This window comes from Leptonychotes weddellii, chromosome 15 (genome assembly GCF_054177405.1).
Source record: "Leptonychotes weddellii isolate Sample4059 chromosome 15, ASM5417740v2, whole genome shotgun sequence".
NCBI lineage: Eukaryota > Metazoa > Chordata > Mammalia > Carnivora > Phocidae > Leptonychotes > Leptonychotes weddellii.
The window spans coordinates 21,530,088-21,558,074 of record NC_138383.1 but is presented as its reverse complement, the minus strand read 5'-3'; the positions used below and the strand labels follow the sequence as shown (position 1 = coordinate 21,558,074).

The 27,987-nt window shown below is 55.6% G+C and overlaps 2 protein-coding genes and 3 long non-coding RNA genes across 7 annotated transcripts in view; 2 read left to right on the top strand and 3 right to left on the bottom strand.

Moving 5' to 3' along the window:
- Window positions 1-5,876, bottom strand: part of LOC145717355 (uncharacterized) — a 41,577-nt gene extending 35,701 nt beyond the window's left edge. The window contains exon 1 of the long non-coding RNA XR_014140510.1: window positions 4,782-5,876. This is a non-coding gene — a long non-coding RNA (uncharacterized LOC145717355). The remainder of the gene's footprint in view (window positions 1-4,781) is intronic.
- Window positions 1-27,987, bottom strand: part of CALCOCO2 (calcium binding and coiled-coil domain 2) — a 286,509-nt gene that overhangs the window by 131,767 nt on the left and 126,755 nt on the right. The gene's annotated exons all lie outside the window — the stretch shown is intronic.
- LOC145717354 (uncharacterized) lies at window positions 132-16,599 on the top strand. Of its 2 annotated transcripts, none has more exons than XR_014140509.1 (3): window positions 132-1,213; window positions 11,132-15,641; window positions 16,482-16,599. It is a non-coding gene; the product is annotated as an uncharacterized LOC145717354 (long non-coding RNA). The 2 variants fall into 2 exon arrangements; XR_014140508.1 differs by having other exon boundaries at window positions 16,255-16,536.
- Window positions 14,282-21,956, bottom strand: LOC145717356 (uncharacterized). Of its 2 annotated transcripts, none has more exons than XR_014140512.1 (4): window positions 16,520-16,591; window positions 15,534-15,788; window positions 14,849-14,995; window positions 14,282-14,373 (listed from the first exon to the last, which is right to left on the bottom strand). It is a non-coding gene; the product is annotated as an uncharacterized LOC145717356 (long non-coding RNA). The 2 variants fall into 2 exon arrangements; XR_014140511.1 differs by lacking the exon at window positions 14,282-14,373 and adding an exon at window positions 21,858-21,956 and having other exon boundaries at window positions 14,863-14,995; window positions 16,520-16,626.
- Window positions 21,197-27,647, top strand: HOXB9 (homeobox B9). The gene is made up of 2 exons (XM_006749654.2): window positions 21,197-22,131; window positions 24,796-27,647. The coding sequence occupies exons 1-2, from the start codon at window positions 21,615-21,617 to the stop codon at window positions 25,029-25,031; spliced, it is 753 nt and encodes a 250-aa protein (XP_006749717.1). The 5' UTR covers window positions 21,197-21,614; the 3' UTR covers window positions 25,032-27,647.

The window sequence follows — 27,987 nt, the reverse complement described above, 5'->3', positions numbered from 1 at the left end:
GTGGGTAAGTTGGGATCTCTATCTGGGTCTCAGAAAGAAAGAAAGAGAAGAGCCTGTGGTTTCGGGATGCCACTCTAGTTACCAGAAGGGCAAAGACACAAAGGGATCCTAAGGGCTGGGAGGGAAAGTGAAACTTTCAAGTTCTTCCTCTGACCTTGGGCAAGGTCGTTCCCTTTGGTCTCACTTGTCCTCATCATTTAATGAGGGGAGAATCCCATTTAAGGCCCAGCGAACAGAAGAAAGGAACAGGTAGTAGGGCAGCCCTCAGCCCAAGGCTGTCCCCCAGGCGGGACCGAGCCCCAGATAGGCGGGGCAGCAGGAAGGGAGCGCGGGAAGCGCCGGGTTGCTGCATCCAGCCGGAGATGGGCTGCAACAGGGTGAGGGTCTGGGGGAGGGGAGAAGGAGGAGGGTCCCGCGCTCTCCTTCCCGGGGTTCTGCGTCCACGTAGGTCTCCTCCAGCCAAGGGTCTGCGCGCCCCCTCCTCTTCTCAGACTCCTCTGGCCTCGCCCCTCCCTCTCACATTCCCAACTCCCAAGGACAACTTGTCGCTTCAGAAATCCCAGGGCTTCTTTCTGTCCCCCAGACTCTTTCTCCCCTACTTCTTTTGTCTATTTCTGCATTTGACTGCTTCTCTGGGAAGCGTTCCCCGCATCTCCTCTCTTGTCCGTTCTCTCTCTCTCTCTGTCTCTCTCTCTCTCTGTCTCTCTCTCTCTCTCTCTCTCTCACACACACACACACACACACACAGTCTGTCGGCCGGCCATCTCGGCGCCTGTCCTCCGCGGCTCAGGCCTTTCGGAGGGCGCAAGGCCCACTCTCGGAGCCGCCGCGCGGTCCTCCGACGGCGCCCCAGGAAGGGGGCAGGTGAGATTGGCGGGAGCCCCGCCCGGGCGGACGCGGAGGAAGGGGGCGCCCGCGCCAATCCGCCGCCTCGGCCCTGTCCTCGCCCCTCTCACCCCCTCGCCGGCGCCAGGGGGACGGAGGACGCACGAGTCCCTTCGCGGCCCCAGCGCCGTCGTCCGCGCCGCAGACCCAGACCTAGACACTGCGCCCAGAGGCCTCACCGGGCGGGGCGGGGGGGGGGAGCGGCGACTTGCAGCTGCCGAGCCCTTGGCCCCGGCGTCGTCACCTGCTTCCCTAGGCTCTGGAGCGCCCCAAGCCCCGGGTCCCTGCAGCCTCTGAAGACGCGCGGAGGACGGCGCGGTTCGGAGAGGTAGGTGAGACACTCCCCCGCTGCCTCTCGCCGCTGGGGGCCGCGACCACGCAGATCAAAGCGGAGGCGTGAAAGACCCCTCTGGGGCCCGGCAGTCCCCCCGCCGCGCTTTGAGGACTGCTCGGCCGTGGCCGGCGTGGGCTACCCGGGCCGCCAGTTAACCTTGGGCTCCGGACCGATCCAGCCTCCCGGATGGGGCCTCGGGGCACCCCCGCAACGCCTTGACCTCCCCGCCCCGCTCGCACTGGACTCTTCCTCTCCAAGCGAAGGTGTGTAAAGGGACAGAGGCTCGCCTCCCATCCTTTCCCCGCAGCCCTGGCTCCCCAGAGCCGGGTGCTGAGTGCCCCGCGCAGCCTCAGGCCCTCTCCACCAGGTCTCCCCGCTTGCAACTCGGGATTCCGAGCGGATGTAGCCAGAGAGACCGGGGCTGGCTGTCCCGAAGGGCCTCGTGGGTGGGGGTAGCTTGGAAAGGGACAACGGTTATTCTTTCTCCATGAAAATTAGAAATTGGCCTGGAAGTCTGCGTCCAGACGGGAGCACCAGGCCCCCAGTGTGCAGAATCAGCTTTCTCTCTAGAAGTCTCCTGGAAGGGATGGAGGGAGAATGCTTGGGGCAGTCTCTTGCCTCTGGCCGCTTTTCGCTGCTGCAAGGGGACCCAGGTTTCCTTGCCCTCTGGATTGTACTGGGACTAGGGTGGCCTCCTGCTGGGAAAGCATGTATCGGCATCTGGAGGGGTGTCTGGCGCCGCCATCTTACTTGAAACTCACACTTACAAAAATGAAGCGTGTGCATTTTTGTGGAGGGGCCTGTTGTTCATGGTAAGGGGCAGAAGGCAGGGAAAGGACCTCAATCTGTATGGACTGATTCAGGGGTCCATACATACCGTTGAAAAGGCATGTAGTGAGAAATAGGCATAAAGGGGTATGCAGTATTGTGGGGTCTCTAAGGAATTAGTAAACCTCAGGAATCAGTGGGGAACTCCTGTATCAGGGCAGCTGTGCCTCCCCCAGTATTTAAGCACCGTGTAAAGATTGAGGATTAGTAAAAACATGCAAAAGAGACAGGAAATTATGTGCTCCCAATTGTGCTCGATAATAAAGGTTGCAGGTGGGAAATTCACATTGTCACCTATATACCCCCCCCTTCCAAATTAGATCAGTGCATGATACATTTCACATATTCCAGATACGCTAAATGTGGAAACATACAGCACAGAACTGTACTTTACAGTATCAGTATAAGCCCAATGACCCGTAATGGAAAGGAGGTGTTCCCTGAGTTAAAGTTCACATTTCCCAGTGTATTTCTCTGGCCCTGGGAGGAAGAGAGACTGAGGCTTTTCCTGATCTGATCTTCCCTGCAAATCCCTCTTTGGAGCTGCAGCTCCTCCCTTTCCTTAGAACCTGGAGCACTTGGTTTCAAGTCCAGAGAGGCCTCCTCACTCCCCCAGCTCAGAAAGGATGAAGCCGTCTTCCACTCCAGACCATATCACCAGACTCCCCAGGTGGTGAGTTGCCCGCCTTCTCCCCTGGTTTAGAATCACCACCCCAACACACACATACACGTGCACACTGCCCCAGAAGAAACGCAAGGAAAGGCTTTACTGACCCCAGGCAAGGCACTGCGGGAGAGCTCAGAGGCCCCTAAGGAGAGCCCCTCATTCTTCCACACTGCACTTTGGGAGACCCGGACCATCCCGAGTTTTGACTTCTCACCGCCTCGGAAGCCACTGACCCCATGACTGGAGCATCTATTAGGCTGGGAACTTAGTCTCCCACCCGCCCTGCCTCCAGCTTCTCTTCCTGGCCTGATTAAAACAAACATTAGGCTTCAGATGCTATTGGTTTAGAAAGAGAGAGAGATTCTTTTAACCTACTGGAATTATCTCCCTCATTTTCTCCTCCCTCATTGCTTGCTCTCTGACTCTTGGGTTTTGTCTTCTCTTTCTCTCCAAACACAGAAAGACAGAATATCCATGACCTTTCTGGGCTTGGAGGGAAGGGATGGAGAGAGAAAGGAGGGAATGTTTGACCCATCCAGGCAGCACCAAGAACTGTGATTGGAGGTGCCAAATCATCATAGTAGACCCTGCTGTCCAATGCCTAGAGGTTGTTTGATTCTATCCCCCACATCCAAAGATCCAATGGCATCATCTTCCTTAAGAGGAACTAAGGATTTGAGACTAATGCAGTTTTCAAAAACAGGAAGAAGAAAAAATGCTCTCATTGTTTGGGTGGCCAGACATGGAGGGAGTGTGCAGTCTGGGCAGTAGGTCTGGGCTTACAGAGAAATGAGTCCTCAGGGCAGAGGGGGTTGAGGCAAGGCCTGCCACCAACTGAGCCTTGGTGAGGGCAGGCTTGGCCCTAACCTGGCCAGCAGGGGACCCTGGGCTGTTCACAAGGTGGAGGTGAGATCAGGGGACTGGAGGTCTAGGTCCCTCTCCTGCCTGGCTGCCCCACTAACCCTAGAGCCCACTCAAAAATCAGGAACAGCTGAAAAGGAAAAAAAAATCCCTGAAAACACCCAGATTTGTAATATGCTTAGACATCTAGACCCATCTTGACAACAGTGGAGAAAATTTTTCTCCTTGGTTGACTTGCAACTTTCCACTCTTCAATTTGGTAATGTGCACCTGGGGTCAGCTTGAGGTTTCAGATTTTGGGGTTCAGACCTCCGTCCCTAGGTAGCTAGACTGCAGGGTTTGTGGCCTCTCACCTGCTTTTCCCACGTTCGCCCTGCACACCCCCCCCCCCAGAGCTTTTCAGAAGATGAAAAGCCATGAGATCCCACAATTTCCGAGGATTTCAGACTCCTTGAAAGTCAGGTTAAGAACTCCTATTTGGATTGGCAGAAGAGTCTGCCTGGAAAACGCTGAGACCAAATATGGTCGCTAATGTAGGTTTTCACTCCCTCCCCCCCTTGAGCTGATATCGCAAAGCTTAGCAGGTTGATCTCCACCTGCAGAAGCACCCAGGTGCTCTCTTCTTCTGACCACTGTCTGTAAAGCAAAGGGCAAAAGCCGCTAGGGCCTGAAAAGTTGCCTAAATCTCAACTCCTTCTTCCTCAGGAAGATGCTGGCATGGCTACCCTCAGCCCACTTTCCATCTTTGCCCTTCTTCCCCTTCCTCAGCCCCAGTTATAGGAATAACAGACTTTGTCTTGCAGGGATAATTAAGGCCAAAGCTCCCCCGTCCCTATCCCATCTCCCAGGGGATTGGGGCCGGGCTCTGAGTTGCCCCCTTCTCAGCCCTTTGCTTTTGAAGAAGCCCCACCCCGCACCCCCGCAGCTGTTCAAGGCTGAATCTTGGCTGGAGTGGAAGTGAGAACTTAGTCCAAAATAACCTGGCTATTAACTAATCATAATAAGAAAAATAACCATGAGCCTTCACTATCCAACAATTTTTTTTTTCTTAAACTATGGCCAAGGCCCGCGGCTTGGCCCGACCATCCAGGACTAGTCGGATTGCCAAAACACTTTTATGGCGAGAGAAGTCAATACCCAGAGACTTCATCCTTTAAAACAATAAAAAGGGAGAGGGACCAAATTTTTACGCGTTAAGCCTCTTACCTCTTTCTCAGCCGGTGTGCTCCTTGGCCCCGGGGACCTCCGGGGCTCAGAGGTGAAGCGGTGGGGGTGAGGCGCCTCGCAGCAACCTTCTCCCCCCCGAGGCTCCTCCTGCAAGTCTGAGCTGTCCCTGCCTTGCGACTCCTGCAGCAGCTCCCAGAGAGGCCGCGTCACTGCCCTCTGCCGTGGGACCAGGTCTCCTGGGGATCGGACGGTCGCCCCTCCGCGCGGGGGTTTGAGACCGCTGCGCCCCTCTGTCCCCCAACTCCAGACCTGCTTGGAACTGCGCGGAACGTCCCCAAGTCCTGTGCAGGGTTCGCTCGCCCCTGGCCAGAGCCGCCGTCCCTGACGGCACGCACTCCGCAGTGCTCGGTTGGGGGATCACCTCCCGGCGGGGCGCGGAGCGAAGGTCTCAGCGCCGGCTCGGCGACTGCCTCCCCGCTGCGGGCAGGAGGCCGGGGACGTCGCCGGGCAGGAAGGCGGCCCAGCGTAGTCGCCGCAGAGACTCCGCGCGCCTCCAGCCCCAGCCGCCCACCGCCCAGCCGCAGGCCGGCGCCGCCGGGGTGGAATCTGGAAGCCTGGGAGGGCCCAGCTCCGAGCCCCGGCCCTCCTGAGGCGGGAACCTGGCGGAGGGGTTAGAAAGGCTTTCAAATCCGCCCAGGCGTCCGGAAGCGGCAATAAAGGGGCGAAGGGAGGTCGCAATTATACGGGTGCCCCCCCCGGACGCTGCAACGCCAACGGCCGGTAGACTCAAGCCTCTGCCGCCGGCCGGAGGAGATGGGATGGGTGGGGGGCTCCGTCCGAACCCCGGCGGCGCGGGGAGCGGCCGTAAACGCTGACCCGGCGCCTCGCCCCAAGCGGGATCTCGGCGCGCGGGGACCTGCAGAGGCGGAGGCGGGGCGCCCTTTCCAAGGGAGCATCTTGCCGCTCTTGTGCTCCGGGGGTGAGTGGGTCCTAGGCTCGGCTGCCCCGCGCACGAACAGTTCATCTGCTCCCTCCGGCCTCCGGCGCCTGCACCACTTGCCCCCATTTCCCGGCCCTGGATTTCCCCTCCTGGATGAGCCTTTCCTCCCCACAATTACCAGACGATCTAGCGAAACCCCGCCAGGTCCACCTCTATCCTCCCGAACCGGCTACTTAATCAGAGAGCCTTAAGGAGACCGAGGAGTCGTAAATGGGCAGTTTGGAACGAGGGGGCGCTGACGAAGTCATTAGCCTCCGGGTAAAGACGGGTAGAGGAGCCGCGCCTCGCTGCCCGCGTGGCCCCTGTGGGCCCTTCTCAGCGCGCGGGCTTTGCCTGCTCCACCTGCCTCCGCGCTCCGGCTCCCAGCTCCTGTCTGGCTTGTTTCGCTTCCCTCTTTGTCATTCTCTGCGGCTGCTTTCAAGGGCCCCTTTCTTTGTGTCTGCTTCTGTCTACCTGTTCGGCTGTCTCTCGCTCCCCTTTTGGTGCCCAGCCCTAGGCCAAGAGAACTTTAAGGTCATGGCGAGCGGCCTGGCAAGCGGTCTAGGCTCCCGGGTCTCAGACACGGCCCCTCAGCCCTGGCTGGGACTGAGGGAGCTAGAGATCCGGGGACGTATCCGTAGCACGTCCCCTCAAGAGCGAGGGTCTTTCCGAGGGGAAAACGGATGCTGAAACTTTCAGCTCCTTTTTGGTATGGACCAACTCAGATCAAGGCCACAAATGGCTGGGGAAGATCCAGGCCCCAGTGGAGAAAAGCTCCATAGCATTTCGATTAGAGACCCAGAGACCTTGCTCACTCCTCGTCTGTGTGGGTAAGGGTGCCACGAGGTCAGGACGGGCTCGTGGGCCATCTGTCTCAGTCCTGGGGTCCTCAGCACCTGTAAGCAGGTGCCCGTTGTTCGTTGTTCGGAGGCAGGCCAGGTGATACTATCCATCTGACCTTGTGATACACTTAAAATTGTTCGCCCTCTCTTTTAATTTTTCCCGTCAGGTACCCAAATCTATTTCACTGCCTCCCTCTGCATCACATCTGAGGTATTTGTATGTGAATGGTGGGTGAAAGGTTCTTAACGTTTTGGGGTTCACACAGTGATACTTTAAAATCTGATGAAAACTATTGATTCCTTCCTCCCCCCGGGGGGGGGTACTTATGTAGTGCTCACCAAATCCCACAATTTCAGAGGATTTCAGACCCCTTGGACCCCAGGTTAAGAACTCCTATTTGGATTGATCAAAGAAGCAGGTGTCTGGAAAATGCTGAGACCAAATATGGTCAGTTAATACAGATCTTCACTTTTTTTTTTTCCTGTAGCTGATATCTTGGTGTTTAACAGGTCGACCTTCATCTTTTTTTATTAAAAGATTTTATTTATTTATTTGACAGAGAGAGACAGCCAGAGAGGGAACACAAGCATGGAGAGTGGGAGAGGGAGACGCAGGCTTCCTGCTGAGCAGGGAGCCCCATGCAGGGCTTGATCCCAGGGCCCTGGGATCATGACCTGAGCCAAAGGCAGACGCTTAACCACTGAGCCACCCAGGCGCCCGACCTTCATCTAAAAACATCTGTGCAGCAATGTTCCTCTCCCCACCACTACCCATAGGGTCTGGGTTCCCAATGGGAGTCAGTCAGTCTTCTCTTTCCCTGCCCAGGGGGCTCCAGAAAGTGGGAAGAGCTTTGCTGGGGAAAACTGACCGTGGACTGCTTCAGGGTGGGACCAGCTGCTGGAAGGAAGTGGGACTTGGGCAGCCACCCAGGAAATTAAAAAAGTACTGAAACTCCTGGAAAGGGAAGGCTATCTAGTGACCACCCCCTAGATGATGCTCTCTGTGAGCCAAGCGAATAGGGATCAGGCAGTAGAATGTTATTTTGCATCCCTTATTAATCTACTTATTCAGTTTCCTCAGAGACCCCAACTTCTTATTGGGCTGAGGGCTTGGCCAGGGTTAGAGGCTGGGGGTACTGAACTCGGGGTTAAGAGGGGGAAGAACTTGCTCGCAAACATTTTTGTAATTTTGTTATTAGGAGCCAAACATATCAGGTAGCCCCTGACAAGCTTGGGAGACTTGCTAGTTTCACCCAGCCTGTGTGTTGTGGCTTCTTTAGACTTTTCGTCCACAGCCTAGTAACAGCTTTCTGGCCTTCTCCCCACTCCTGGGACCTGACCAAATTAGAGCACCCTGAAAAAAGTCAGGTTTCACTGGGGTCTGGGAAGTGCACAAACTTCCTTTCTTCTAGGACTATGTTCAGACAAATTAAGGGAACAGGAAATTATCTGGCTTATTGCAGCCCTCCCAACACACACACACACACATACCCCCCACAAACCCAACCCCTCCCGGTTGGTCCTCAATTGCCTACACATTTCAAGCAAATGTGACATGTGACTTGGGGAAGGAAAGACCCCCAACCCCATTGCTAGCTGCCTCTCTCTGGGCTGACACAACCACCACCTACCAGCCCCCACGGTTCTGGGCTGTAACCAGAAGCCAATGGCTGCCTAATAATATTCAGACCCCTGCCTGAAAATAAAAAGAAAAAATAAACAATTTTCTGCTTGGGACAATTTAAACTGAAGACTTCAGGCTGTGAACACCTGACCTAAATGCTTTTAATCAGAGCAGAAGAAATACATGCCCGTTTGTTCCCTACTTTACTAATTAAAAAAAAATAAAAAGCTAATTGGTGTTCTCAGGAACTTCCGACTGAGGGTCAGGAGCCTCTAGCCATCTCTTCACCCCTTCTCAATTCCCTATGGCCCACCCCTCCCCCCACAAGGCCATCCCCACCGTGTAGTTGGCCTCTTTCCGGCAGACAATGGGAGGGGGGTGCCCTCAGACCATCTGGCCCCGCCCCTGCACCAGAACTTTGGCCCTGAAAAGGCAGTGCTGTCATTGGCCAAAAGTTCTGGCTCAGCAGGGTCTTCCCCCTTCCCGGATCCCTGGACTAGTTTCTGGGAGCAGAGACCTCTCTGACTGGCTGCAAGTCAGCGCTGCTGACTGGTGGAGTGCAGCTCCCGCTGGAGCCCCAGAGGTTAGCCCAGTACTGGGCACACAGTAGGCACTCAGATATTTCTGGAATGTGAAATGAGAGTTCCCACCAGGCAGAGGTCTGATTTGTTTGGGGAGTCTCTGAGGCCGATACACGGAGAACTCCAGGGCCTCCTGATGCCCAGGAGATAAACAAGTCCTGGTTTTTCCTGAATTATTTCTCAGATGCTCTGCTTTAATTCCAGCTTTCTGGGCTCCCTATTTCTTTTCTACCCATCCTCTAAGGCAGGATCTTGCTCATTCCAGCAAAGGGAAAAGGCTCATTGAGAAGCTGAATGAGAATATGCCACCACTCCCCAGACCTTTCCCCCACCAGATCCAGATACTTCAGGCTAAAGGGAGTTTGAACCTGAAATGAGCCAGATAATTGCCCCAATTCTCTGTTCCTTATTAAAGAGGTAGTTACAGGCCAAGGGGTTCAAGGGGCCTCACTTTTATGGACATTGCTCTAAGGCAAAAGAATACATTATACATATACAGGCTGAGAACATACCCTCCAACCTAGACTAGTTCTCTGAGAACAAAGCAGTCTTCCTCCTCCCCCCACCCCCGCCATCCTCCTCCCCCTCTTTCCGCCCCTCCTCTTCCTTGTTATTAATAGTTATTATTTACTAAATGCTCCCTGTTCACGGGGCATTGTGCTAAATCCTAGACACACTGTACATTAATTAATCCTTACAACAACCCTAAGAGTTAAGACATCCAGATTTTGCAGCTGCAGAAACTGAGTTACTTTTCCCAGCATAAAGCCTGTCTGTGTGTGTGTGTGTGTGTGTAATAATGTTGATGTGATCCTGGGAGATCTGAACATTCAAGTGGTATGACAGGGATGGAAATAGAGAAAATTGTCAATGAGAAGATCTTAAAGTTTTTGAAATATGGAATGTTTTAATAAAAAGCAGATAGTTTCTCCTGCCCTAAAGTGAACAAAGAAGTGATGCAATTAACTGGCTAATTCCCAGCCCCAAATGCTTTCCCTGGAAATGGGCGGATAATGAGGCCGACAGTATGTTCGCAGTTGAATTCGCCTGATGTTGCTCCATTTCTCGCCCTAACTTTTGCGAATCGATTGGGCAATCACAGTGAGACGCACAGACGCCTCCCGGACGCTCACATACTCGCACGCGCGCGCACACACACACACACAAGATTGCTGACACACACAGACCCGAATTTATCCTGCCTCTAGAGTCTTTTATGATTCAGCCTCAGGAATGAAAATAGGGTTTGGCGCGGAATAATGTGCCCGAGGCCGGCTAGGGCGCAGCTACTCCAGATGTGCTCTCGGTAATTAGGCGTCCACGAGAACTCGTGCCCGGCGGGGAGGGCGCGTCTCGCGGGGCCGCGGACGTGGGCCGGCGCTGCGCCCCTAGCCTGCCCCTTTGCTGCCCCGGCCCCCCGGCGGCCCCCTCGCCCCTCTCCTTCCCTTCCTTTCCCGCAGGGGATTCTTTGGGACCTCTGTCTAAGAGTAACTTTGGAGAGACGTCTCCAAGAAGGCCCCACAGTATAAAATGGCGTCTCCGGCTTGGCAGAAGGAGAGGGACCCCAGTTTCTCCCACCCCGTGCTTCTCGGGTTTGGGGCGTCTCTGAGCTTAGACTCAGAGGGAATGGGTCCCGAACAAGGCTTCCGTTTCCCCACCTGTAATTTGATTTCCTTTTCCTGTAATTCGACAGGCCATTTGAACCAAGGAGAGTGACCCAACTGTCTGCCCTAAAGGCCTTTCTCCTTTGGGTTTATGGGGCAGTCGTGTATCTGACACCTTCTCTTAGTCATCAGGGCATCTGACAAAGTATTCAAACCTCACAATATCCCAGGATCCTTTTTCATCCGTGCCTTTGAGGGCCTAAGGCACTTGCCTTGGCTCCCAATCCTAGCTGAGATGCTCCTATATCCGCTTCCAATTCCCTTATGTGCTCCCCCAAATCTTAAATCCAGAAAACCCCAAACTTCCAACACAGACAATCCCCTAAGGCTGCCTTTCTGGAAATGAATTTTGCTCTGTGAGAAAGGCATTTTTGCTGGGGTCGTCATAATGTAAGAACATTCCATTCGGAGTAGAGGACATGTCGTCTAGCCCTGCCTCACCATTTTAATAGCTGCTGTGATCTTGGGCTAACCACTTCTTCAGGCCTCAGTGTCTTCCTTTGCAAGTTGAGGGGAGGGGTTAAGGATTCCGGCGCTGCCCTTGAGCAGGCCCCTGGGGAGATCAAAGGCGATTGGGCTGTGGAAGGCTCCCTAGAGTCGGGAATGAGGGTAGGGGGTGGGGAGCGGATGGAGCCAGGATTAGCTGCCGATTCCTTTCCCAGCCCTCACTGGTTTCATCGTGTTTCTCTTGCTTGGCAGAGGGCGCCAAAGGCGACGCGCCTGCGGCCAGCTCCAGGCCAAGCCCAGCGCGTCTGCGGGAACCGGCCCCTTCACCGCTGCGGGACCTAGAGCGGCGCGAGGACTCAACGCCAGGGCGCCGCCTAGAGGTCGGCCGCGGCCTCAGCCTCACCGGCCCGCGACCGCAGAGCTGCATCCCCAGCGGCGGCCAGAAATCAGGGGACAAAAAATCCAGCCCTGGGTCTCAGGGATGCGGCTTCCGGCATTTCTGACTACTCTAAAACCCACCCCTCCAACGTAATGAGCCGTAGAAAGGGAGACGGAAGAAGAAGAAGGGCCAGAAATATTTATTCTCCTTGTGATTCTAACTAAATGCAAGGGGGTCTCAATTTCGGTTTCTCTGAGGATCCCGTGTTCTGCATCCGTGTCTATTCTGCCTCCTCTCACCATCCAATGCCCAGTCGCCTCCAATTATGCTAGAATTCTGCTTTAGCTTCGAGGGGGCACAAGAGTAGGGAAAAGCTGCCCCTAAATCTTACAGCGTGGTCATCTACATTTTCAATTCTGAATAATTTGGAGATTGACGTGCTTTGGGGAGAGTATTTAGAAAACATCTGAGGGTGAAGAGAAACATTGCCTAAATGGCCTCTACTCGCTGAGTGGCCGTTAGCTCAACTTCCGTCCGAATGGCATTCAGGAGGGCGCCTGTTGGCACCAGCGCCCCTGTTGGTCGGTGTCTGTGTTGGGCATTGAAAGTTGACTCTCTCAGGCCAGGCAACCTCGGAATGAGAAGGCTGGCTGGCATCTGTGGGAATGCATTTGAGGTGTCCGTTCAGCCCCATGCAGAGAGTTTTATTTTTTAAACTGGGATCCATGGCCTGGGTTCTGGGGATGGGGTTGCGGGGGCAGACAGAAAGCCCTTGAAAAGTGTCTGCAAAATTTGTGTGTGCACAGATCAAGTCTGTTTATGGCTGTGGCCTCTTCAGCTTTTCCAGACTCTAAGACTCTAAAATGGTTCAATCCCCTTTCCTCGGTCCAAGGAATCACGAGACCCAGGTCAGCGATGGGCAGGGAGCCAGCACACGGACCTGCCCCCACCGCAGGCCTCTAGAGTGGGCAGGGTGTGTGGGTAATAACAGTCTTGAATGGGGTGGAAACTGCTGGTCCCTGTGTCCTGCCCTCCGCCCATTGCTAACAGCTCCCAGAGGCAAATCCTGACAGGAGGGGTGACTGCCAGTAGCTGCCATCACAGTATTTTTAATAAAAATATAATATGATAAAGAGTGAAATAAGGGAGTTCGGGCACATAATAAGGAAGGAGCTGGAGATGCCTCCTCCTGCATATCCTGTGATATGAATATCGGGATGGGAACGAGCTACTTCCTGTCCTCCAGCTGTTAATGAGCTTCCCCCTTTCCTCCTCCTGGGTGCAAGGAAGGAGCCAGAGGGCACTGCGCCCATCCCCCACTGGCTGGGGCAGAGTGGGCCTGCCTTTCAGAAAATTTGCGAACCGCAGACCATAGTATTTCCCCTGCCCATTCCATTTTTTATAACTTTATTTTTAAAATTGTCTTTTTCCTTTTTTAAAAAAAAGTAATCCCTATGCCCAACGTGGGGCTCAAACTCACAACCCTGAGCTCAAGAGCCGCATGCTCTAAGGACTGAGCCAGCCAGGTGCCCCCATTTTTTTTATCACTTTAAAAAACAAGTCCCCAGAAGTGTTCTGGGGCCTTTTCTTGGAAGGAGGGTTGGGCGTGGAGTTGGCAGGTCACACAGGGCCCCACCTGTGTGTGTCTGTGGGAAGGAGGGAATGTCAGTGCGCCAAACCCCCACCTGCGTCTGCAGCTGGGCCTCAGTCCTGCACCCCAGGCCTCACTGAACCTGAGTTCGTCTTAGCCCTCCAGCGCCTTTTAGACTTGAATCTTTGGTATTTTTTTGGTGAATAACTGTGAGGCATGATCACAATTCCTTTGCTCTCCCGCTCAGAAGTGCACTACTCAGGCCCCTCCAGCAGACAAAGTGAGCAGGAAATCAACAGCTACGCTCCCAATTATCTGGAGCCCACAGCCAAAAGGGATTTTCCTTGGTTTTGATTCACAACGGCCTGATAGCGATTCCAAATCCGGATTCCACAAAGTTTGGTAAAAACAAAAACAGCAAAAAACCCAAAACAAGGACAGAAACAAAACAAGAGCAACGACAACAAACGGTCCAGAGCAGAAGAGAACTATGGAGAGGGCAGTGGAGGTGCGGGCAGAGGTTTTTGTCTGACTTGGAGGCTTTGAAGGAGCCGGACGAGAGCCGGTGGCCGCCCTCTCGGCAGAGGCCAATCTGGACGCTCCTCAGCGCTGGCCGTCACCTCCACTCAGGAAAGAGCAGCCTCTCGGTTTCTCCTCTGGGAGCCCCTGCCCCGCTCAGCCCCTTTAGGCCTTCTGACCCTTTCTCCCCTTCCCGCAAGTACCTGGCCATACAGGGGTGGGGCAGGGCAAAGGTCGGGCAGCTAGAGACGCAGAAAGAAAAAGCAAAAAAACCCGCTTTCGGCGGAAAGATGCAAAGACCGGAGGCCACAGGGCGTGGCGGGCAGAGCCCGGGCGGTAGCAGGAAGGACGCGGCGTCTAACTCGGCTCTGGAGCCCGGCGGAGGCTGTGCGTGGGGGCTCGGTGAGTCGTCAGGCCAGGCGGTGGCCTCCAGGCCTGGCCGCCGCCCCGGCGAGTCCCGCGAGAAGAGTCCCGGCGGCGGGCACGGCCGAGGCAAAGTCCCGGGGGCCGGCGGCCGAGGCTGCTTCTCTCCACGCGGACGCAGTCCCCTCGGGCGAAAGAAAGGGGCCGAGGCGGCTGCTTCTGCGGCTCGTAAATTTGTTCCCCCTTCCTTTTAACCCGCCCCCCACCCCCGGCCGTGTTTCTTTTCAGGACAGGAGGGGATGTAAACCATTTGAAGTTCATCAACACGGTGAAGTTTTATTGTATTTCCGGTCCCCAAGATTTATACCCGGGAGGGGGAGCGGGCGGCCAGGCAGACTCCTGCGCTCCCTCCGACTTCCCCGCCGGACACGTGGCCACTCGGACCCTCGCCTCCGGGGCCGGGGCGGGAGGGAGCCGGGCCCGGACCGGGACAGGCCGCTGGCTGCGCACCTTCCGCACCTTCCGACGGCTGCTCCCACGCCGCCGCCGGCGCCGCCGCCCAGGTGAGTCCGCCGCCTCGGCCCGCGGGGCCGCCCGCCCGCTGCGGGGTGTGTGCGTGAGCACCTGCGACGCTGCGGGTGTCTGGAGTGGGGAGAGGTGGCAGGAGGGGACATCGGTGGGGGCGGGGAGAGAAGGGCCCAGGCTGAAGGTCAGGAAGGAAGATGCAAACTTGCTCTCTGCGTCCCAATCTGAGTCCTCAGCCCCTCAGGTTCGTTTATGAATTCGGAACGGACGGTCTTACCTGGGACAGCTCAGCCTCTGCAGAACCAGCCCCCCCCCCCCGCCTCCCCCAAGACGTTTCTGGCAGGGCGACTTCACAGCGACTCCTCAGGTCAGCCTGCTTCCCCTGCCAGTCATATTCTTCTGTTTGCTCCCTGGTTTTCCTGGTACTTTCTCACACACGGCTTTTCCGTCTGTGTCTCCTGCAGACACTTTCTCAGCACTCCCCTCCACTCTCTGTCTATACTGCAGTCTCAAAGCAGGGCTTTGGCCTCTCAGAGCTGCCCTGAGTGACCCTGGAATACAGGCACTAGCCCTCCGGCGAGTGTAGATGCACCTTGATTACAATCTGAAGGTGAGAAATCTTATCTGTGGAGACCTCCAGCTGCAGAGACGGAGGCTGAGAGGCGGGGACCAGGCAGGTGTATTGGCAAGGCCTTGCCAGGCCTGGCGCTGGGCCTAGGGTCCCCATCCACCAGGGCTCCTGGAAGAGAGCAAAAGTCCCTGGAATCTGAGCTGCCAGGCCCAGCTCCAGAGTGGTTTTTCCTGGAGTCCTGCCTCCAGGTCTTTGGACATGTTGTTTACTAGCAACTGGGTTCTGTTGGGGAAGTCCTGGCGGAAAATGGAGTTAGAGGGCCAGCCGCTTGGGCGCACAAAATGGCTGCAGGGGCCTGCCCTCAGGGAGCCCTTGACCTGGAGCGTGAACTGGAACTGCTGAGTGAATTAGGTAGTTTCATGTTGTTGGGCCTGGATTTCTGAACACAACGACATTAAACCACCCGACTCACGGCAGTTACTGCTCCTCGCTTAGCTGGAGGAGTGGGGAGCTGGGGAGGGAAGCAGAGTCAGGGTTAGTGTATCACCTTGCGAAGTGGTGACGAGGTTTGAGGTCCCTCACCCAGAAGCAGCAAGGATGTTCCCCCAGAGGAGAGATCTGGGAAGTTACTAGGGTGTCTTTACACTTCTGTATCTTTTCAGTGTGCGTTGGGAGGGAAAGGGGGAATGGGGAGCGTTCCACTCACCAGAGGCACCTTGCTGGGCTGTTCCGCAGAGCCAAAGAAAATGGTGGTTGCGTTTCAAGCTTTCTGCCTTGGGATCTTGGGCTCCTGTCTACATTTAGATTTTCCAGAGTAAGTCTCTCCAACTTGGCAAAATGCTTGATTTCAAGAGATGGGGGGGGGGGGGTCCTTGAGGTCTTTGTAACCATTGGAGGGGAGACAGGACTCCACTTCAACAGGAAACTTCAGGTCCTTGAAGAGGACTCAGTATGTCCCATTCTGAAAAGGAAATATCAGGATCCCATGTCGCCTCAGCGTGTGGGCCTCCAGGGTCCTTCCTAGGGCTGCCTAGTGGGGCAGAAGTGGGTCAGAAAAAGTCCTACCTTTCCCAATCCCTCAGCTCCTTCCCCACAAAGTGGCCAAGGCTTCCCCATAGACCCTGGGGCTGGACTGCAGGTTTACCTAGGTCCCAAGGGCCACCCACTGGGAGAGGGGCCTGGCTTGCCTGCTACAGAGGAGCCCCGGCTGTTGGGCCCTTCATTCCAGACTTATGGACTGACAGGAGATGGAACGGGGGGGCGGGGGGAGGCAGGGGCAAAGCTGTGATACCCTCTTTGACCCCAACCCATTCGAGGCTGCTGGCTCTCTGCCCAGGAAAGGAAAAACTGGAAGTACTGGAGGAAGGAGGGGGACGGTCCAAAGCATAAGCTAACTTTTGTTCCCAAACTTTTCCCCCCTGCTTGAGGCAGAGGAAATGTGGAAAGGGGCTGGGAAAGAGGCCCCGACCGGATGGGACTCCGGCGCCAAGCTGACCTGGGAGGGGGGGTGATCTCTGAACAAGGGGCATCTGCTGGGAGTGGAAGGGCCCTTGGGAGACCCACCCCCAGCCCTGGAAGAAATGCAGCCTTCAATCCACTGTCCTGGTGGGCAAAGGCCAACAACGCTGTTCCTTGACATTTTCTTGTCCTCCAGCCTGCGTGAAGGTGGTCTGGAGCATCTTACTGCCTTACCTTACTTCTCTCTGGGCCTCTCACAAACCTGCCCAGCCACCAGGATCCTGGAGCCTGACTGTCTTCCATCCCTGGTGTCTCTTGGCCACCCCCTCCCAGGAACAGTGCTGTAAAAAGAAAAAAGGGGGATGTTAGAGAGAAAAGAGGAAATAAAGTCTTTGGAAAGCAGAGAGTTTTACAACAGCCACAGGTTTTATGGAAGCAATTCCGTAATAACCTTCTACCTGCTCAGCTCCTTTCCGCCCCGCCTGCCGCCCTCCCCGTTTGGCCTCCTAGATGCCCCCTCCCAAAGAGCCAGCCACCCCCACTGCCTTCCATGTCCCTGATGGCTGAGAGTTGGTAAGAAGATTCCCGAGGTCTGCTTGGGCTGCTGACCTCTCCGTTCCTCCTTTCACCTCTGACATCCTGGGAGGGAGATTTGGCAGGAGATTTCGTTACTTTACAATTAAAATCCCCACCTGGAGGCTTTGGAAGCACTGAGGTTTGAACCCTTGGGTGTAGATTCGATGTGATCCATTTTAGAGGCTGGTTTGGATAAAGGCTGAAGGTTCTGGGGACCAGGGTTTCTTCCCCCAACCCCCCCCCCACCACCACCACAGCAAGCATCCCCACACCTCTTTCTTTCTCAGAGTGGGTCTGGACTCTGGTTCTGGGTCAGAAGAAATATCCCCGGGTGGTTGGGGACATAGACGTGGGGACCTTTCTAATTTCGTTGGAGACAGCAGTGCTGTGTATGACCCCTGCAGTTACCTGAGGGCTTTCACACTGCACTCATCTTTGCCCACTGGCCAGATTCACACTTGTGAGGGACACACTTGTGCACAAGTATGGTGCCTTGATTCTTATGCCCATCACTACCATGAAATAGGCATCACACGATGCACACTGTCCCTGCACTTTTGGGTGAGATACGCAGTAAAGGATGTCATGGTCAAACCAAAAAGTCACAAAATTTCATGACCTCTCCTGGGCCAATTCGAGTCATTTCCTTCACCTTCCAGAGAATTATTTTAGGAGAAAGTTGTAAAAGAATTCAGATTTAAGTTACATGTGCTTGTTTGAGGATACGGTAAATATTTTGCTTAAATATCAAGTCAGCAGATTTTCAAACAAAGCTTCCTAATCAGATAATGTTTTATAGCCAAAATTCAAGTACACGAATACTCAAGTTTTCGCCCTTTCCATAGGTGTGTGATTGTTATAAAAATGTACACAACAATTTTTGGGTAATAGATCTTCTTATATGAACAGACTTGTAAACCCGCATCATTCACAGGGGTTATACACGCATCCACATATGCACCATTGGATCTTCTATATGAATGCCCAAGCACATCTAGTATTATAGTTGGGCATATGTATTTATTACATAGTCTATACACAGCATAGAGCACAGCACTTTTGCACACTGGGTCCCCATAAATAAATATTGATTTGAAATATACCTACAGGACACACACGTCTATCCAAATACAACATGCATAAATTTCAGCTTAGCTTATCAGTTATCAAAGTTTAAACACAAACTTTCCCCCTTTTCCCATTTATTGTTTTTCTTTTTGTTTTTCCTTCTCTCTTTTCCTTCCCTCTGTCTAGATTTTCTCTCTCTCCTTATTGACAAGAATCTTTCCAAAAGTCACCCCTGTAACACGGGCACTCACCGGCTGGGCTGGTCCTGGCCAGGCTCGGCCTCTGCTCTCCCCACCTCGGCCTCGCTCTTGGCTGCTCTGGGCCCCAGTGTGGCCCAGGGTTGCAGCTCTCCCCTGCCTGCCCTTCTATGAGCCACCAGTTCCTGGCCCTAGCTGTGTTCAGGCGCAGCTCCTGTGCTGGGAATGGCTAGAGGATGCGAGGGAAGGCAAGGTTTTCCTTCTTTCTCTTTAGGATCTAGGGTGGGGTGGGGAGCAGTTTGCTCTCCGGACAAAGTGATCCCCCCACTCAAGCAACCTCTCTATTAAGCATCTTTAGAAGCTGGACTCCAGGGGCAGCAATCCTGTTTGCCTCCCTCCTCCACGGTGGGTACCATTGTTTGGGAGAGGAAACAAGGTTCTCAGGGCATCCACAGACCCTCAGAGCACCCAGACAAGGGGCTCCCTCCCAGCTGACACTTTAACCCTTTCCCTGAGCTGGAGTTGAGCTCCAGTTTGGGGCAGCAGTGTTTTCTAGAAAGCCTGGCTAGGGTGGGACTATTGCTTGGTGCATCTGCATCCCCACCTGGAGGGAAGAGAGCTGGGGTGAAGGGTCCAGGGCGTGGGTGCTTGCTCATTCCCTTCGCTCCAGAGTTCCCTATCCTGAGAAGACAGAGACCTCAAAACCTGTCATTTTGAAATTGTCCCCACCCTCCAGTTTTATGAGCAAAGGCGAAGCTCTGGTCTCAGGAAAGAGGCCTGGGTCTCCTCCTTACCCAGTACCTGGGAGCTACCAGGGCTTAGGAGCAACTCCCCATACAGACAGCAACTCACAAACTTAGCCCCCCATCTGCTGGGACTCTCCACCCTTGTGGGGCACAAGTCCTGAGCCCAAATGTTCATCCTCTAACTTCTTCCCTAAACTAAGTGTCCCTCTGGACTTCTCTTATTGCAAAGAGAGGCAGCATCAAAGTCTGGGCCGGGAATGGGAACCAGAAGGGCAGCAGTCAGAGCCCAGCGCCTGCACGGCCTGGGTCTTAAGAACAGCCCAGCGCTGTGGCTTTTCTATAAATAAAAAAGGCCCTGCCCACAGTCCATATGGCCTTTTGGGCCCTAATTTATATACTACAGAAAGTCATATACTCAGCCCGCCATGCTTCATAACACCATTATTTACGGCAGGAGAGGGTTTTTTTTTTTCTTTGAAGAATATATTTATTACAGGTAAAGCCAACAGCAGACTCCATACATCTGGCAAATCGAGAACAGGTGCTTTGCCTTAACTGTGATTCATTCGCTCTGCGCGCAGCTTTTTCGCTGTCGAGTCCGGGGAGCTCCCTGGACTTTCCCAAGCGTCCAACCGCTACTTAGAAGAATTTGCATCGGATTTTTGTTTCCCCACTTGGGTCCCATGGAAAGAGCAGATCTTCACGCCGTTTGGTTCCCGGTCTGCTGGGCTGTCGCCTTCGGAGAGCTGGGGTGGAAGAGGAGGGGGCCGGCTGGGCGCTGGCATTGATCTTTAAAAAATCATTTTGAAATCGCCATAATGTGAAGAAATATGGCGCTTCACCCTCGTATTTCACACGTAATGACACGAGATGGCTTCATTTGGGAAAGAAAAGCGGGCGGGAGTGTGTCTGTGTGTGTGCACAGAGGTGATCCGCAGCCTTCTGCACGGCAGAGGGGTACATGGCCAAAAAGATAAAACCTCAAATTAGAATGGCCCTGCTTTTGTTAAAAGGACAGGGCTGGGAACAGCCTATCGGTTGAGGGCCCAGGGCCCGGCAATGCTGAGAAAACCCGCCCCAGCCTGCTCCTAAACCCACCCGGAGGAGAATCGGGTCTGTCCAGGGGCTGTGCCTCCCTGTGTGCCTGCATCACAAGAAGCGACTGTACCCAGGGCAGAAGCTGGAGGAACAGCGGCTGGGAGATGAGCCAGGAAGCCAGCCGGTGGCCCCAGGGGAGTCCCAGCGCAGGGCCGCATAGTAGATACCAATAAAACGGGCTATCTGAAAGCTCCAGCCAGAGTTCACAGGAGGGAAGGCGACGGGTGGTCGGGTGACTGACCCGCAGGCTCTCTGTCTACACTGGTACCTAATACCGATATTTGGAAATCTATCAGGACGGCAATGCCGGGCGAGAGGAGCCGTCCAGAAGAGGCAAAACCTCACTGGTCCCCTTCTTCCCTGGGTGTCAGGGGAGGTAACCATGGGACCCCTGTCCATACCTCTGCTCTGCTGACACTTTAGGGAAGTTCCCTTAACCCTTTCTCACATTCAGCTCCCCCAACGGGCAATTTTAAGGGCCTGGGCAGTTACCAGGGAAGGGAAGGAGTCATGGCTATGCCCCCACCCCCGGAACCCCATACTTCCCTCTGAGCAGGGCCAGAGAGAGGCCCTAGAAATTTAAAGGAGCTTTGGCTAGTTGTATTAAACTCTTTTAGAGGCTCAACTTTCCAGAGCCTGATGAATACCTTCAACCTCATGTAGGTTCTGATTTTAGGATAGCTAAATTTTAGGACCAGATCATTGGACACGCACCCCCTTTGATTCCCCTGTCTCCTCTCTCAGCTACGGAGGGGTCAGGAGAAGCTCCCAGGCCTGTAAACCTCCCAACATAGTCACAGAGAACCCTCCAAAGCGGATAACGCCCTATAACCCCCCCCCAACTTCTCCCCCATCCCCTTTACTTCATCTCCAATGGATTGCCGCTGCACCGCTGTTTAATAAACATCTTGTGTCAAGGGGACAGAGGAGAGGAAACGAGGCCTGCGGGGTGGAGTGGCAGTGCTTTGGGGGGCGGCGGAGAGGACCACCTCCTCTTTAATTATGCTGTGGGCCTCTCGGTCTGCGCCCCAGGCTGGCTCTCTCCCTCCCTCTGCCCAGCTCGCCCTCGCTTCCTCCCGGACCCGCCTGGGGAGAGGGCTCCACAGCCTGCATCCCTCCCGAGGCAGCCCGCTGCTTTCCCTCCGCCTCTCCTCCGCCCCCGCCGCCCCATGTCGAGAACAACCCCCCTTCCTGCAAAAGGGGGGGGGGCGCGGGCGGGCGGGGGGGCGCGGGCGGGCGGACGGGCGGCCGGCAGCTCGGGCTGAGGTTACGTGGCCGCCGGAGCCCTGACGTGATAGCACATTGCATCAGCATAAAACAATCCATCCTCGATATGGAATGCGGTGCGGACGGATGACAGCGAGAGCGCAGCCCCCTCGCCCGATTGATTTATGTTGGAGCTGACGCTTTATCAGGCAGTCGGAAAAACTTTGACCAATCATTTTGCAAGGAGCGCTGAGCCGGGCTGCTCCACTGTACTTTGTTGGCTGAGAAGTTGAGCAGGGGGTGGGGGTGGGAGGGTGGGGGGCTGGGGGGGTCGCGTCCGAAAGCCCTCACACCGGTCTGGGTGCCACCTCTCCCTGCTTGGGCGCCGCCGCGCGAGCGCTTCCCTTCCCCCTGCGAGCGCCCGGATAATGTCTGAGAATGTCCATTTCTGGGACGCTTAGCAGCTATTATGTCGACTCGATCATAAGTCACGAGAGTGAGGACGCTCCTCCAGCCAAGTTTCCTTCCGGCCAGTACGCGAGCCCCCGGCAGCCGGGCCACGCGGAGCACCTGGAGTTCCCCTCGTGCAGCTTCCAGCCCAAAGCGCCGGTGTTCGGCGCCTCCTGGGCGCCGCTGAGCCCGCACGCGTCCGCAAGCCTGCCGTCCGTCTACCACCCCTACCTGCAGCCCCAGGGCGTCCCGCCGGCCGAGAGCAGGTACCTCCGCACCTGGCTGGAGCCGGCGCCGCGCGGCGAAGCTGCTCCGGGGCAGGGCCAGGCGGCGGTGAAGGCGGAGCCGCTGCTGGGCGCGCCTGGGGAGCTGCTCAAACAGGGCACGCCCGAGTACAGTTTGGAAACTTCGGCGGGCAGGGAGGCCGTCCTGTCTAATCAAAGACCCGGCTACGGGGACAATAAAATTTGCGAAGGAAGCGAGGACAAAGAGAGGCCGGATCAAAGTAAGTTATAAAAAGTGAGGAAATACCAGGCCGAAGGCCAGGCGAGGGGGAGGGGAGGGGAGAGGCAATAAACTGCGGACAATGTGAAGGGAGACCGCGGCGGTGGCCGGAGAGCGAGCGGGGGAGGAGGGAAGAGGGAGCAAGGAGGCAAGCAAGCGGGGTGTCCCCGAAGGGCAGACAGGCCGCTGGAGGAGCGCCGCCCCCACGGCTCCGCGTCCGGGAGGGGAACTGGGGCGCAGGCACCACCTCGCTGCTCTCTCGGCCTCCCTTCCCCCACTCCCCCGGGGCTCGGGCTCAGAGCCCGGGGAGGAGGCTGACGACCGCCGGCCGGGGAGAGGGGCTGGCGGGGCCGGGGACCGGGCGGCGGCCAGCGAGGCCGGGAGCCCGCGCGGGGCTGCCCAGGGCCGCGCGGCTGGCAGAGCTCCGCGCGCGACGCGCAGACCGTAAAAGCCGGCCAAGGGGAAGTGGGAGGGGGCTCATTAGGATTTTATTTGCGATGCAACAGCTTGGCGGAGGATCGTTCCTAGCAGATCTCCCGCAGTAGCCGCTCACGGTCCGCAGCCGGCGCCGGGAGGGGCGGGGAAGCCCAGGACCCGGTGACTGAGCCCCCTCCCCGGATGCGCCGGCCCCTCCCCGGGAGCCTTCCCTCCGGCCGCCCCCTCCCCTCCTTGGCATCCTCGCCCGGGTTGCAGCTTCCTTTTCGGCAGCCCCCCGCTGCGCGCCGCGGGGCTCCCTAGCCCCAGCCGGAGCTGTCCGCCTCTCGGGGAGTCCGGGAATCGCTTCTGAACTTCGGGGCCGACAGCCAGAGTGGAGAAGGAGAGATCCCGAAGGGACCCTGAGGAGAGGAAGGGTGGGAGGGGGTTGGGAAGAGAGGCTTGCGGAAAGGCGGAGAACTTTACCCTCCTATGGTAGTTACTCCTCATCTCCCACTCCTCCAGAAGCACCCCCGCCAGGAACCCAAGTCTGGCTAATTTCCAGGAGGTGCTGCTGGCTGGAGGGGGGGGGGGCGGCGAGTCTCATATTTTTCGTTTGTAAGGCTGAGAAAGGCAAATTAGTTGGGGGCTCTTAGCTCCAAACAATAACCCCCAGGCTGGCCGGAACAAGTCCTCACCCCTTACTCTTTTGGGGGAGCGAGGGTCAGATTTTTTTCGTCTCTGCTTGCCCTGCCAGATTTCCCATCAACATAGTAGCCCACAGGCCCTTTGGGGCGTCCTCGTCTGCTGGAGGATAGAGGGCTGTCCCACTCCCCTGAGGTCCCTGCAGGGTGCTACCTCCTCCAGCCAGCCGGGGTTAAGAACCAGAACTAGCGTTTGGGTAACACAGGCTCTTCCCAAAACCTCCCGGCTCACACCCAAACAGACCCCCCACCCCAAAGCCCCAAACTCTGCCTGGAAAGCCCATTACTGCAAGGCCGTGGTTTGGCTAGGATCAATTATTAACAGTTTTTTTCCTCTTTCATATTTAATGTGGCTGCGGGTCCCATCCCAGGCAATCACATTAAGGAAATAGCACTGCAAATTGGTAAGACATGGTACTTAGTGTAGGAGGAACCAGATTATTTTTTAAAAATATATTCAGTGCTTTTCATTTGGGGAGAAGAATCTAGCAAAGGGTGGCTGTTATTTTTAATTGGGTCTGCTTTATTTGGCAACTTTTCTGAGTTCAGGAGGGTAGGGAGAGAGACGGTAAAGGAGACAAGCCTGTATATATTTTTGTTTCCTCTCCCCGCCCCCCACTCAATTACCCCTTTCTCTGCTCTTCCTCACATGGAACCAGTTGGAGTTAGGTGTGCTGTGAAGGGCTTTCTGTTACCCCCCACATCATCCATGGCTCCCCACCTTGGGACTGGAGCAATCTTGCTTCCCAATTTCCCTGAACTTGCTTTAACCAAACTGCGAGCTGAGCAGGAGCGGAAAAGGAGAGACTATTGCAACCATAAGTTATCTGTGAGCCCCTGGCGCTCCCTTGTCCACAGGCTGGAGTTGATAAATGGTTGCAATTGGGTTGCATGTGAATTGGAGTGTGCTGGATGTTTGCGTCTCTAAGTGCAGACCCATGTTTGCGGTGTGTGCGTGGAGGGGGGGGGACAAGTTATCTACAGACACACATGCCTGCTGCCATGTGGCCAAGGGATGCAAGCTTGTGATTAAGGCAGGGTGCACTCTGACTGGGCTGGAGAGCCAGGAGGTTTCTCAGCTGTGGCTGAATAGAAGCCGCTCTCCCCCAGCCCAACCCTACTCTAACGCCCCCAGACCCAAGGCCAGGACCCTCCAGGTCAACCACCTCTGGTTAGTCTGGTGATGCCAGTGTGTTTGTGTGTGGGGGGTGCTTTAGCCATGTTGGGCTTTGACCTGAGTCCTGACCAGTGGGGACCCAAGTGGAGAAAGAGATTGAGAGAGGACCGGAGGCAGGCAAAGCTTTGGAAATGCTGAGAAGCCTGGTACGTGTTTAGCTCCACTCTGTCCAAGTAACTCTCACCTGAAGGTGTCAATAGCAACTCCTGGCCCATCTCTGGGACGCCTTCTGGGAACTTGAAGGCCCAGGTCCCTTCTCTGCAATGCAAGATGGGGAGTGGAGGCCAGGGGTACGTCCTTTTGGAAGGAGAACATGGGGGCCTTTCATCCCCCCTTCCTTTCTTTGATTCTATCGCTGCTTCTCTTTCAGCCAACCCCTCCGCCAACTGGCTGCACGCTCGCTCTTCCCGGAAAAAGCGCTGTCCCTACACCAAATACCAGACGCTGGAGCTAGAGAAGGAATTTCTGTTCAATATGTACCTCACCAGGGACCGTAGGCACGAGGTGGCCAGACTCCTCAATCTGAGTGAGAGACAAGTCAAAATCTGGTTTCAGAACCGGCGGATGAAAATGAAGAAAATGAATAAGGAACAGGGCAAAGAGTGAAGACCCCCCCCCTCCCCAACCCTCCCCGCCCCTTCCCCATCTCACGCGTATTTATAAGTGATGGCTACAGGGCCAGTGCTGTCTGGGATGTATTCAAGTGAATGGGGAAGGGAGTCTTTCTCCTCCAAGTCCTTTTCTGCATCTAGAGCATCTCCTTTCCTTTGCCCTTTTACCTGTCCTTCTCTTCTCCCTGAGCCTCAGAAGGAAGTTTTGTTGATTTAGAAGGTAGACATGTAGTTGGCTTCTAACAAGGTGATGGGCCACAAGGAAAGAGAGACCCTAGTCAAGCCCCCCTAGCAATCCCCTTAATTTTTCTGGGAAGCCCCAGGCCCTCACTTCCAGTCTACCTATCTCCACCCCCTACCTGCACCCACCCCAAAGTCACCCAGGGACACTCCAACTGTATACAGCCCAAAAGAAGCCCACATACATAAAGCCTGGAGCCCACAGTAATAACGGGGAAAGCTCACAGCCAACACTCAATGAAGTGACACCCCAAATTCAGACCATCGCACCCCAAATCTGGCAGAACAGCCCTCAGACCACCAGCAAGCCCAGATTTTACCTTTGGCACAAGTAACACATCAAGAAGATGTCTAGAGACACATTCCTGAATGAGGCTCTGTAGCCCAAAGGGCTCAGCATCACAATACCATCTCTATGGAATCCCCAACTGTACCCCCTCTGGACCCAAGGGCAAATGGGGGTAAACTCAGCCCCCAAGCTGGGGGGCTAGAAGGGGCAAGGAAAGGCAGCAGTGGTCTTATGAAGGTATCCTAGGACTTATGAAGGTGTTCCACACACACACACATTTTGTTGCAGGAAATGTTTCATTCTGCATGTTGTTTTCCTCTCCTTCCAACAAAAGGAGGTCAAATCGTGGGTTGTAAGCCTTGACAATGTCGTCTGTCCGTTCATCTGTGCCCCGCTTGACAGAGACTGTAGCTTCTCTTGCTCTCCACCGGCCCTGCATCCTTCCACATCCTCCCCAGCTCTGAAATCAACTCTGTTCGGCCAAAGCCACCTTGCACCAGCGAGTCAAGCCGCCCCTTGTAGAAACCGCCCCCCCCCATCCACCCTCCATCCCCTGCTAGCTCAACCCTACTAGAGGCAGGAAAGCCAGGTCGGGAGAGTCCTATTGAGAATTTATTGTGAATCGATTCCCAAGCTCCCTTCCGGGATAACTTGTGGAGGACCGGGAGGAGCAAAGGCTCCAGCGCGAGGAGCCTGGCGCATTCCTCCCCCTCCTGCCCACCTCTCGACCCAAGCGGAGGAGCCGGGGGCTCGGCGGCTGCCTGCCCCAGCGCAGAACGAGACCTGCCCCGGCGCCGGCCTTTGCCTCCCGCAACTCGGGCCTGGATGGCGGTCTGCTGGGCTGCTGCGCGCGCTTCTGGGCAACGCGGTCCCGCGTGCAAAGGAAAGAGGCGAGATCGCACCTAAGCATCGGCCCGAAGCTTACTCTCTGCTTCCCTTCTTCCCCCCTGCTCCCTCATCTGTCCAGTCCCCTTCAATTCCATGAACTCTTCTTGCTCCTGCTTCTCCCGACCTTGCAAGGGGACATTCCAGTAGAACTTTTTTTGCTTTGTCGGTGGCTGTCGTGAAATTGTGCTGTGTTTTGTGATTTCTTTGGGGGTGATCGTCTCGTCTGTTTTCAGTTGTCGCTTATATGGGAGGGTTGTGGGTGGGAACGGGGAGGGCAAGGGGCCTAAGAGCTCTGATTGTTTTGGAAGAAAAAAAAAAAACAAGAAAAAGAACAAAAAAATATATATCACTCTAGAAAACAAATCTCTCCTTGTGTCTCATTCTGTGTTGGCGCTCCTCACCTGGCCAGAGGTAGAGGTCCTAGTTCCAAGAGGGCAGCTTGGAAAAAACAGAGACTCCCGGGCCCAAGAGGTGTCTCCTTAGACCTTGCACAGAGCAGGCTTCCTGGTGGAGCTGAGAACTGGTCTGGACCCAAGGTCCCAAGACCTCTGCTTAAAGTGAGCAAGAGCCTTCCAGCAGGAGAGCTGGGAGACCGGAGGGGGATGGAAGGAAAGATGAGTGGTTTGGAGACGGGTCTCGTCTGCAGTGAGCAATATGTTCCTCCAAAGTGGCACTGGAGACCTCCCTACCAACTCCAGAGCCAGAGGGAAGGCAAGGCCTGCCCTGCCACTGCTGGAAGCAGTTCCTCTCTCAGCTGCCAGAGGACATCACCTTGGTTTGGGCACTAACTTCCTTCACCCATTCCCTGCAGCTGGGCTACTGGGCCTAGATAGAGGCCTTAGGAAGACCAGGCTGTCCTTCCTTCCGCTCAAAAGGAGTGAACCTCTGAGGGTTCTGGCCCCCACCTGGAATCTGAGGCTCGGATTTGAGCCACAGGGTAGCAGCCTTGGTGGAAAGCGGGTGGTTTGGTAAGGGGAGAGGCCTGGGCAGGCAGCTCCCATAGATAGGCAGGGAGAGGAGATTGGGAGTGCAACAGAAGTGTCTCCAGAGGGGGAAAAAAAATCACTCCCCAGTCGGACCCCAAAACTAAATGTGGTTGCCAGAGACACCTTTCTGTCCCCATCAGACCGTGGTATCCCCTCCAGAGCCTCTTAGGAAGATCGCTGCTCCCCGCGGCCTTGCCCGTCTCAGCCAGGCGTTCGGATTGGGCTTCTGCCCGCCCGGCTGGCGCTGGAGTGCCGGCCGGCTGCCAGAGCCTCCCGCCAGGCCCATCCCAGCGGCGCTGCAGCCCGCCGAGCCCCCGAGGGTTGGGGGAGAGGTGGGGACAAAGCATGGCCCGAGCGAGAGGCGCCTGGAAGCGAACAGGCCAGGCCTACCCCTCTCCAGCGAACGAAAGATATAATCGGACAGATAGCCAAAGGCAGGAGAAAGCGAAGCTCCTGGGTACGGTCCTCCGAGGAGGGTTCCATTCGGGTTATAAAATGAATCTCGCTTTAGCGCTTGTGTAGACTAGGCTCCCTCCCCATCCTGGGCG